The following is a 12,643-nucleotide window of genomic DNA, read 5'->3' on the forward strand; positions in this document are numbered from 1 at the left end:
AAATTTAAGTTTTAACTCGTTAAATTTCAATTTTCAATGTTTTAAATCATATAAATATCAAAATATTAATAGGTATTTATTGTAATCATTACAAAAATGGTTAATTTAAATTAATTAATAATTTGTTTCAATTTTCTACTTTGAGAGTGTTTTCTGATAGCAAATTAAATTTAATCAGTATTTTGAGTATAAGATTAGTAAAATACTTCCAATACTTTTCAAAGCACCCAGTAAAAACTATTTTAAAAAAAAATATGGATTTTTAAAAGGGTAGAACTTTGGTATATAATATACCAATAAGTATCGAATGGGTTACTGTAATGGATGTATTAACTATGAAGTCAATGATATATCATTGCATATTATTTTAAATGACTCTGAGCAGAAACAGTCTATATTATATTATTCATATATTTTATATATTCAAGTCTTAGCTATAAAAATTTAATATTTTATGTTGATAATTAGAGTTCACAAATTTTCGTGATATTGAAGAGTTTTTTTATAAAAATTTGAACTTTTACAAATGATTGATAAAAAAAATTGTGCTTATGATGTATCTTTTTTAAATAATTTTAATTACAATTTATAAAGAACATTATATTAAACTTTTAAGCTTTTGACAAAGCAAAAAAATATTTAATAGATGTTTAAAGAAAATAAAAATTATTTATAAAATATAAATAGTACCTAGCTCAAAAATTATAAAATAAATATCTGGTGAAAATTTAAATTATTAACGTTTGTTTTTAAATTACAACTACAAAATAAAAAAAAATCGTTTAAAGAATGACGTAAAAATTTGAATTTTAAACTTTATAAAAAATTAATATTATTTTCCAGTTAACTTTTGTTTATTATAAGAGGTAAAATTTTATGAGGAATTTTGTATTAAATTTTAAAATCTAAAAATTAATTTTTTTTTTCAACAATACAATTTTCACGGTATTGAGAAAATTTGTAAAAGTTCTAACAACAAATGCTTATAAAACACATTGACCATATTGTGATATGTATTTTCGATATTTTTTAATTAGTTCAAGAACGACTTAAAAAGAATCTAGGTAATTACCTAATATTCAATTTTCAATTTTCATAAATTACTTCAATAGCATAGGTAAATAATAAAATTAATTTAATATATGCTATCAAACCGTCATTGTTTTAAATCACACTTCATAAACGTAGACTCAGTAATGTACATACTTACCTATAATTAAATTCAAGTTTTACCTAGTGACGTGGTAGGCACCTATGTTCTACGCTTAGGTTAGGTTATATCCACTGAAGAAATCGATCTTATTATTCACATTTCACTAGTTATGTTAACTCTCAGAGTCTCAGATACTTAAAATTGATCACTTTTTTAAAATCTGTTTAAAAAAAAAAAATGTATTCTCTGTTCTTAAAGATCGTAGTCGTAGACCCTAATCCTATTTTTTCACTGATCGCCAAAAGTTTTAAACGTTGTATAGCAGTGGCGTAGCGAACAAAAATATTTAGGCAAGTATAATTTTTGATAACCAACTTTTAAAAAACATCTTTTTTTTTCTTTATTATTTATAAAGTTTTCCTGACAATTGGTCATCTAAACTTAAGGCTAAAAGAATCAAAAAAACATCTAAAAAAATATCTTTTTGTGTGTTATTTTCCGAAATTTGTAATTATGAATTTAAATTATTTATTTATTATCATCTACCCAGTAATATCCACCAAAAAAAACTGAAAGGCGGCTGCCTCTCTATTACCTGCCACGGTAGCTTAGTATTACCATTATTACCTACCCAATAATTATTGCACGAAATACGAATACGAAATATAAATAAAATAACAATATTAAAATATGTAAACACTATTATCTTGACGTGGTGCTGATACCGGCGTACGGCACAATACACGACTGATAACAGGATAGCACGTGATTGATAAATGTTTACTTACTGTAGTCAGTAGCAAGTAGATTCTAGCCTCTATATATACGTTTCGATGTAGCGTTCAAAATGTTTAAATGAACGAACTTTTTCAAATCTCATTCCTCTCAAAAATTCATTTTCAAACTATAAAGCTTCGATGAACTGACCGAATCAATGGGAGAGACTTTGCAAGAGCGACAAACTAACGAATTAGAAGCGTTAAAAGTAAGTTATACATTTGTAATGCTGTCATGATTTGCATTTAAAAACAATACACATTAATGAATTATGGTTATTGTTTAAAACAATTTTCATCTCGTCCAGTCGATCTTCAATGATCAATTAAGGGATAACAATGAGTGTATAGCTACTGATGTCTGGAAACCATTAGATGTTACGATTACTGTTTTGCCCGAAGGATTTACAAACTTACAACAAAACAACATACTAGTTGAACTGCATGTCAAGGCATTAGACAATTATCCTAATGAGTAAGTAAAGATATCTTTTACAAAATAAACTTTTCCACTCCCTGTTCCATATTAATATTGTGCGCTCAATTGAATACATTTATAAAATATAAATATTTTTCACAATATTAAATGTTAAGTCAAATATGGAATTATAGATAAGTTTAAACAATTTAATAAAACTATTCACTTATAATACTTCTGCTAAACCAGTCTCTTGAGATTTGTATACTTGGCAAATATTTGTCAATTATTATGCTTTATGAGTTTATATTAGAGGTTTTTAATAATAAAATACAAAATAAAAGATCACTCGTGGTTTCTCATTGTATATCAGTATGATAAAAAGTTATGATATTATTCCTACTTTTTTTAAATTATGTATATAGTTTTATAAATTAATTTATGATGTAGATAACTTTTAGCCTTTACAAGTTTATCTCAATGCAGCTCAGTAATCTTAAAAAGATTTTAAATAAAAACAAATAATAACTGTCAATTCAATATATACAACGAGCATCTGTAATTACAATATCAAGTACTTGAGTCTCGTGTGATCAACTTAATTAAAATGTAAATATTTTTACTTTTTGAAGTCTGTGTTTATGAACTGTATTGTTGTAATTTTATAAGGACAGACTAATATTAGTGGTATAATTAAACTATAATGGTGCAAGCCGATTTTAAATCCATATTTTTTTTACTATAAATTTTTATCAATGCATTTATTAACAAACAAAGCAGAAGGATCAATGAGTAGAAATATACCCACTGCGACTGCAGTTTAAAACAAATTTTGAAAAAAAAAAATAAATGAAAAATGAGTATATTTAGCACTAAATTAAATTTTATTCTTGCATGTTATCCATTGAATTTATTTTCTGAGGGTGTCATTGTACTAAAGGTACAATTTTCAAATATATCTAAGATTTTAAATACAAAATATATTTTATAATTAATAAATCAATTTTTATTGTAGAATACCATTGATAAAACTTGAAAATGCTAAAGGTATACCAGTAAACTATCTTAATTATCTAGAAAAACAATTGAATGAATTAGCCTCTAAAATAGTAGGCGAAGTAATGGTTTTTGAACTCGTCCAACAAGTTCAGGTAACTGAAATTAAATAATTCATAATTTATTAGTATTTATATTAAATCATTTAAACTTTTTAATTTGTTAATTGAAATATATATTTGTTTATTCAGAATTTTCTTTCTCTTTACAATAAACCCCAGTATACTTCATTCTATGAAGAAATGATATCAAGAAAACAACAAAAAGAATTTGAAGAAATAGAAACTAAAAAACAAGAAGTTGAATTAACTGTAATTTTTGATTTTTGGATAAAATATCTATGAATAGTCTTTCAACTATTAATTCAAAATTTAATAAATACTGTTTTTAGAAACAATTAATTCACAATGAAATGTCTAAAAAAAGAGAAGCTCTCAAAGTAGAATTACGAATGCATAAAAATAAGACAAGACATAATACTATTGAAACTCTAATCGATGAAGATGAAGAAGATGAATTAAATTTTAAGTAAGTAAAATAAGCATTAATGCTACTTAATATAGGTATGTAAATAATGAATACAATTGATTTTAAAACATTAATATTAATAACAATTAAATTTTAAGCCATGTAAAAAAAATTCTGATAATTTTTGTTGTATATTATTTATAATTGATTAAAAATAAAAAAACATAAATTTTACATAAATATATTTAGCAATTTAAATTTTAAATAGTAAATTATAATATTGGTTTCATTTAATCTATGGTGTTTAAAATGTTTTATAAGTAACAAATATATTGCTTATTTGATCTAGATTAAAATCTAAAACTTATATTTTTTAGAGAACTCTCATGCTCATTAAATACCAATTCACCACAGAAAATAAGTATTCAGCAAAAAGTAATGTAACTTTTTAACAATATATTTATTTTATTTTATTTCTGTTAGCTTACATTAATAAGTCTTAAATAATTATGCTAATTACAACATTTATAGAAATATTATTTTATTCATTTTTTAGGATCAAATAGATGAAAGTATTTGGAGTGATAACCATATTTTTGAGTATAATTTTACTTCGTCCAGATCTCGGCTTGATAAGGAATTTGTTATTTTGGATTGGCTTGGTAAAGGAGCGTTTGGAGATGTCTTTAAGGTTTGATAATGTTACTAATTTTTAAATTTTCACTTAATTAATCTTAGTTACGTATTATCAAAAATTATTCGTGAGAAATTATATATATGAACAGATTAAACTTATTTAACCTAAATTAAATATTTTAAAACAAAAATTTGGTGAAAGATCAGTTTATACAATTATGATAAATAGTACAAACCTTTTTAATTTAATATATTTATATGCTATAAAAAGTTAATTAATTAATTATATTAATAGGTGAAAAATAAACTAGATGACTGTTTATACGCTATAAAATGTATTGAATTAAATGAGAAGAATAAAAATCTCAATAAGAAAATCACTAGAGAAGTGAAACTTTTATCACGTCTGAACCATGAAAATGTTGTCAGATATTTCAATTCTTGGATAGAAGCAGCTAAAGTCAGTCAAGAAGGTACACCTCAAAAAAATGTTAGTAAATAAGTATATCAACATCGTCGATGTATTATTATTATATTTTACGGATAACTTATAAACTAACTAAAATTGATATTTATTTATTTTTGTGTAAATATAATTATATATATTTTACTGTTTTTTTTGTTTTTTTTGCTTGAAGCTGTCAAGTGATTTTTAATATTAATATTTAGCATTATGGTATTGAAAATGTTAATTATTTAAAAAAAAAAAAAAAAAATAGAAATTACTAATTAATTATTGGATAAACTTACATAGTCTTAAGTTTTTATTATTTATTTTTAATGAGTTTAAAGTATTTACTATTCATGATTTTGTTTTTACTAGAAAAAAAATAAAAGTGTTGATGTTTGGCCTTTGAAAGACATCAGCTGTGGTTGGAGATTATCAAATTTAATCGAAGAAAATAATAGCGAGAGTAGTTCAGATGAAGATGACGATTGGATAACATTTCTGTAAATAAAACTACCATTTAGTTATTGTTTTTAAAAATAAAGAAAACTTTTTTTCTTAAATTTTTTCCAAACTGCTTATTAATTATTATTTATAATTATATTATTGTTGTTTAGTCAGTCTGATTCTGGAAAAGTTAATTTGAATTCCACTGAAAGTTCAATTTATGATGACTCAAGTCAAGGAATTAATACTGAAACTGAAGATACAATAGATAAAGTTGATCAGTTTATGTACATTCAAATGGAGTTTTGTGAAAAAAGCACACTTCGGTATTAAATATAAATAATTACAATCATGTATTTGAAACCAATTTTTAAATTTAATGATTCTATGATAATTGTCCAATTATTAAAATGTATTATTATTTTATTTTGTTTAGTAATGCAGTTGACAATGGTCTATATAAAGAGCCTAAACGAGTATGGCGACTTTTAAGAGAAATTGTTGAGGGGCTTTCATACATACATCAACAAGGAATAATACATAGAGACTTAAAACCTGTTAATATATTCATTGACTCTGATGACCATGTTAAAATAGGAGATTTTGGTTTAGCTACAACTATAATTCAAAGGTATTATTATTTTAAATACAACAATAATAACACAATACAGTCATGATAATAGTATTTAAATGGGTTTTAAAGACATATCCCTGAAATGGATTCAACAAATATTCAAGATATTTTTGTTGATACATCTCAAACTGGAAATATTGGTACAGCTTTGTATGTTGCACCTGAACTTAGTATTTTAGGTCCTAAAGCTGTTTACAATGAAGTAAGTTTAAATAATATACATTTATGAATGTCTTGAATATTAAATTTATTCTCATAAAAAATATGTTCATAGATGAAGATTTTTATGTTATGCCTTTTTATAAATATTTTGTACAATGCTTCATAAATTATTACTGTGTTGAGTTATCTTTAAATCTATTTCTTATTGAATGATTTTATTTCCTATAAAATTTATTTAGTAATTATCATAAATTTATGTATTAATTTAATTTTGAAAATTATTATTTGTGTTTCACAATTTAATGATATAATTTTAAACTTCAAATTTGATATATGTCTTGTTTATTTTTCAGAAAGTTGATATTTATAGTTTGGGCATAATTTTTTTTGAAATGTGTCACAAACAGTTTTCAACAGATATGGAGAGGATAAAAGTTTTGACTGATTTGAGAATGAATGAATGTATTTTACCTACAGAATTTTTAAAATTTGGAGATCCTGCTCAAAAACATATTATTAAGTATGATCAATCATTATAATCTATATTACATATTGTAAAGGACATAAATTAATTTTTTATAATTTTAATGAACAGGTGGTTATTAAATCACGATCCATGTAAACGGCCAAATTCAACAGATATATTACAAAGCCAATATATACCACCTCCTAAATTGAAAGATACTGAGTTACATGAAATGGTCAGAAATACGCTTTCCAATTCAAAAAGTAAAAACTATAAGCACCTTATTGCTTCGTGTTTTAATCAAGTAAATATACAATTTTTATTTTTATTTTCACTGATATTTTATTATGATTTGTAACAAAAACTTATTGGTAGTAATGAAATACGCGTTATTGATGCATGTAAAATATACAAATTAAAACTGACAATGATTGAGAATTTATCATTATTAAAGTGATGTTTGGAAACATTATTAGGTATATTTTAAATTTATTGCAAACTTTTATTTATACATATTATACAAGTTATGAGTAATAGATTAATATTTTGTTTTATTATTTAAAAATAAAACCATCCATATAATTTTTTTTTTTTTTAAATAATGTTTAATTGTTTTTAAATTTAACATTTTTATTATTAATATTGAGTTTTGCATTATCTTTCAGAAAGTGACTACTGTGGAGGACATAACATTTACTATGACAGCTGGAAAAAATGTACTTCATCATGGCCGATTAGATAAAATTATTGACATGGTAAAAGAAATATTTCAGCTTCATGGAGGTGTTTGGTTATGCACTCCATTGTTAATGCCAGCATTAAATTCCATGATAAATGAAAATACTGTAACTATGATGGCAAGGTGGGGTGGGTTAACATGTTTACCTCACAGCCTTAGAATCCCATTTGCCAGATTCTTAGCTCATAATCCTACAATTACTAATTTAAAACGATACTCAATTGACCGAGTTTACAGACAAAGAAGGGTTTATGGAGTTCATCCTCGTGAACTCTATGAAGCTGCTTTTGATATTATAAGTACATCACAAGGTTGGTTACCAAAAATGGTTTCACAAACAGTTTAATTGTTTGTTAATTTGTTCAAGGTGATCTAATAACTGAAGCAGAATTATTATCAATTGCATCAGAAATATTCAGTAAACTAAAAGATTTTAATCCTAATAACTGTATAATTCGTCTGAATCATATGTCATTGGTTCAAGGAATATTGATGTACTCTGGAATAGAAAGAGCTCGTCATTTAGAAATTTGTAGTTATTTTTCAAGATTCAAAGTAAACAATGTTTATAATATTTTTCAATATTGAAATGTGATAATGGTTTTATTTATATAATATACAGCAAAATAATTTGGCTCCAGAACAAATTGAAGAGTTAGAACGTTTGGGATTTGCTAATCATCAAATTAATATAGCAATGAATTATTTTTCAATGGAACATACACTGGCTGACATGATTGAAGTATGTCAAAAAATAACAATTCGCAAATCAAAATGTGGAATTTTCTCACGAGAAGGTTTACGTCACTTGGAAACTGTTATTAAACACATTGAATCGTTAAATATCAAAGTAAATAAATAAATGAAATAACTGATTGTATATGTATAATTTAAATATAAATTGAATCCTTATTTTAGTTTTCAGTTGTTATTGTTCCTGGATTGATGAATATCATGCAATTTTGTTCAGGTTTAATATTTGAAATAGTCTATTATAATAAAAGTAAGAAAAATGTTACAGAATATGATGTATTAGCAGCTGGTGGTTGCTATGATAAGCTAATATCTTCATTTAGGTAAATTTTACTTAATATTTTTAAAGAAATATTACTAATTTTTTTACTACTGTAGAAGGAATTTAGATACGTCCAATGATATAAAGCAAACAGCGATAGGTATTAGTTTCTCATTGGATAAACTAGCTACGTTGTTTCAAACAGAATCATCAGGAATAGATGTAATTTTATGTTCATCAAATAGTAGTAAAACTATGACTGAAGAAAAATTAAATATTGCCAAGAACTTATGGTCAATAGGAATTAAAACACTTGTTTTTGATGTAGTACAGGTAATCTTATATAATTAAACATTTTAATATTTACCTAAATGTAAGTAACCATTTATATTTATTTATTGTATTTATAGAAACTTGGTTAACAAATTAAATTTTAATAAACTAGGCCTTAATAATTTTTTTATACAGTATAGATATAATCAAAGTTTTTATTCAATCACGTTTAAGAGAAAAAGAAAAATGTTTATTTCAGTTAATAATTTATTAAATTTATTCTAAAATCATAAATGTGGATTTATCAAACATTGAGAATATAATATTTATTCTTATAAAACTGAGACTTGAGAAAATCATTTTTGGTTGTATTTATTTTCCGTATGTACTAAAGAGTTATTTATTTTCAAGTATTTTTAACCTTTAATATATTAATGTATACTCGTATATTCTTAAATACTGATTTTATGTTGCTCAGTAATTTTGATCAATCATCTAAATTCAATGCAACTGAAGATAATTTTTTAAAGTTTATAGTTCACATTTAGAATAAATCATAGAAAATTTAAATGATGTAAATGTAAATTAAAATCTTAATCTTATGGTTAAATAAATCACCCCTATTTGGAATTTTTCTTAAAATTAAAAATATACATTCATATATGGAATAATTCTTTTATTGATCAATATTCATTATTTCAATATTGATTAGTTATTAAAAAGATATTTTTTATATATAATTTCTAGTCAAAATAAAACAACATATTTTTTAGTACTTTTTAAGTGTTTACTTTTTTGAATGACAACATACATTTTAAATTTATATTCTATATATTTTGAAGCAGAATTTTTTTTTAAGTATTAAGATACATAAAATCTAAGTTTGGATGATTAGTTTATGAGTTATAAATTATAAATATTTAAAGTTTATATAAGCGAAGTTGTAGATCATCATTCTGCGAGGTATCACTTCACTTTATTTACCAAAATTTTAATTAGTTATGTCATAAATTACTCGTTCAGATTTAGATTTCTATCCACCTAAATGCTGTAAAATTTAAATTTAAAAATGTGTATTACATATTAGTAACTTTATTAGTTACCCAAAATGACTACTTATCACTATTAAAACCAAAAATACATCAGTGAAAGACATAAATACAGTTTGATATCAAGCTATTAGGTATTTAACAATTAATTAAACAATATTAAAAATAAAGTTCCATCAACTTTAAAAATCTTAAAAAGAAAATGCAGACATTTCAATGATCCAAAACTGCCTTGTGTTGTTTATTACTCTATAATAATTATAGAATTATTCTTATCTCTAAGAATATAGATCTTTTATCTAAACAACTGATTAAAAAAAAAAAATAAAATAAAACCTTAAACACATTAGAATTTTTCAAAATAATAAATTTATACAATTTTTATGTTTCTCTTGTACAGTTGTACATAGTGATAGATATACAGATAATATCAATACCTAAAAACATTTAATCACAAAATCGTTAGGTACATGCTGAAATGGACTTCATTTTTTATTTAAACTATTAAAAGACTATTATTTTTATTCCAAAGTTTAAAAATCAAAAACAAAAAAAAATCAAAGTTGTCTTTTTTATATATTACAGTTATATCAAATATTTATTAGTAAATATTCTTATGAATGTTCTTATGAGAACTTTGATAAACTTATTTATTTCATTATTTATTTAAACCAGCTTCTTGGGCAGTAATTAAGTTATGTGTAAATTATGTTAAATTAATATTATTTTTTATTAAATTATATATTATATAATATATTGCCATCCTAAAATTAATTGAATTGCAATAAAAATACAGAAATTATAGTAAATTAGTGTTACTGCAGTAGAACTATCTGTGTTATAGTTATATAACATATTTTCTCCTGTGATCCATTTATGTTTTTTAAACTTATTCTTTGTATAAAATTATAATTTACATAATATAATATAATTCACCATTATTCATTATTATAACTGGTTACCTTATAATTTTATTATGTTTTGATTATATGTCTATAGATTAAATAAAGTAAAAATAAAATAGTGTCAAATAATTTAGTTGAATTTCTTATACAAATTTTGAACATTAAGATTTTTTTTGTTTTATTAAAAATATAAATTCGCCTTAAATTAATTATTTTGTGATATTTTAATAAAACATAGACATCTTACTTTGTTAATAATTTTTGCAGACTTTGGAACAAATTCAAGATTATTGCACAGATTTGTACGTGAAAAATATTGTCATGTTAAAAGAATCTAAGTCAGTAATATTAAGACGGTTGATGGAAGATAAGTTAGTAAAATAAATTTAAGTTATTAATATTTTTACTGAATTATATATTTTAGATTTCAGGATAAGACAATGACTGTTACTGAATTTATAGAATCTATGCGGCGTAAAAATAGACAAAATAGTTTAACTACTATCATACCTCAAACAAATAATATTGTTAAAAATGAATCACGATCTATTACAGAAAACCAACATATAAATATAATGTTTTTGACGGAAGAAAAGCTGGTCACATCTGTTAAACGTCGTTATGAGAGTCAGGTACCTAATACTATTACCATTGACTATAAATATCTATTACCTATATTTGATATTTTATTCATAATTTCTTTCTATAATATCTACTACAAAGTTATTTATAATACTTTATACAGATTTCAAATGCTGTTTCAAAAACTTTACAAAAATTATCTCCAAAAACGCGTGTTGAAATACTTGTACTTAATGTTGATGCAGAATTAGTAAAAGCATTAGGAGCTTTGATTGACTTGGAAACTTTAGAAAGTGACATTTCTATTTTAACTAAGAGGTACAAAATTATTTTGTTTAAATATGTTTAAATTTATGGTGCATGTTTTTATAAATATGTTTTATAACAAACTTTGTTTTTCAGATTTTCACATCATAAAAAAGATCTGAATAAAGTATTTAATTGTATTGTTAACACAAAATATAAAAATACAGATACTGTTTTTGTATTTTATACATTAAGAGGAAACATATTTAAGTTGCTAATTTGTTAATTATTTCCTAAAAGAAACCAACAAACTATTTTTTTAATAAGTTTTGTATAAAATAAAAATGTGTGTATATGTTGAAAACATTTTTAAATATTATATATAATATATTTTTGAAATTATTTATAATTAGAAACCATTTTTAAATATTATCTATCTTATTTTGTTTCATATTATCTCTAATAATTATTAATTTAGGATCTTGTGTTTAAGTGCAGAACTTTTTTCTCAAAACAATTTTATCATTCTAGAAGAATATTTCTCAACTTATTAAAAGTTTAGATGATCAGAAAGAAAATTTTGCCAACAATGTGTAACAGACATATATATGTATTTTATTGTATTAAAATGTATAATATTTTAATTTATTCTGAGAGAAAGTATATTTTATCTACTATGATATGAATTAAGATTCCAATTGTGTGCTACAAATGTCAAATGATTGAAACATAAACAATTCATAGAGGTGATAGATTTCTCTCATGGCCTTCAAATGATGCAAATTGGCATATACCATTATCGATTTTACAGAACCTTAAATTTAATATAATTTATAAATATTAAAAATTGTAGACTTGAAAAGTGTTGATAATTGAATTATTGTATCGGTATAAGCCTAAACCATAAAGCCCATAAAGGAAAACAAATCAATAACATGTAGAAAATATATATATTTGTGAAATACTTTAAAAATGTATATGTACAAAGTATTTTTTCATGCACTTGGGTATTTACCTACTATAATAATATAAAAAATTGTTGATTTGTATTCTTTTTACATTGGTATTTTCAAATATTGAACAGGGTAATGAATGTATTGCTTTTACAATAATATGGTTTTTTGTGTCTGAACTCTGAAGACATTTTTTTAGCCGGAAGAATAATTTAAT

The 12,643-nt window shown here is 23.1% G+C and overlaps 1 protein-coding gene across 1 annotated transcript; it reads left to right on the forward strand.

Moving 5' to 3' along the window:
• The first annotated feature begins 1,948 nt into the window (after positions 1-1,948).
• Positions 1,949-11,759, forward strand: LOC112595659 (eIF-2-alpha kinase GCN2). Its single transcript, XM_025340941.1, has 23 exons — positions 1,949-2,138; positions 2,238-2,404; positions 3,363-3,498; positions 3,595-3,714; positions 3,795-3,931; positions 4,249-4,306; positions 4,428-4,562; positions 4,803-4,997; positions 5,331-5,458; positions 5,573-5,728; positions 5,839-6,033; positions 6,106-6,238; positions 6,552-6,718; positions 6,794-6,968; positions 7,330-7,714; positions 7,771-7,958; positions 8,026-8,253; positions 8,322-8,479; positions 8,535-8,751; positions 10,913-11,016; positions 11,070-11,277; positions 11,391-11,545; positions 11,630-11,759. Exons 1-23 carry the CDS (start codon positions 2,088-2,090, stop codon positions 11,757-11,759), a joined length of 3,726 nt encoding a protein of 1,241 aa, XP_025196726.1. The 5' UTR covers positions 1,949-2,087.
• The last annotated feature ends 884 nt before the right edge of the window (positions 11,760-12,643 follow it).

Source organism: Melanaphis sacchari, unplaced genomic scaffold (genome assembly GCF_002803265.2).
Source record: "Melanaphis sacchari strain LSU unplaced genomic scaffold, SCAv2.0 Contig28_pilon_pilon, whole genome shotgun sequence".
Lineage (NCBI taxonomy): Eukaryota > Metazoa > Arthropoda > Insecta > Hemiptera > Aphididae > Melanaphis > Melanaphis sacchari.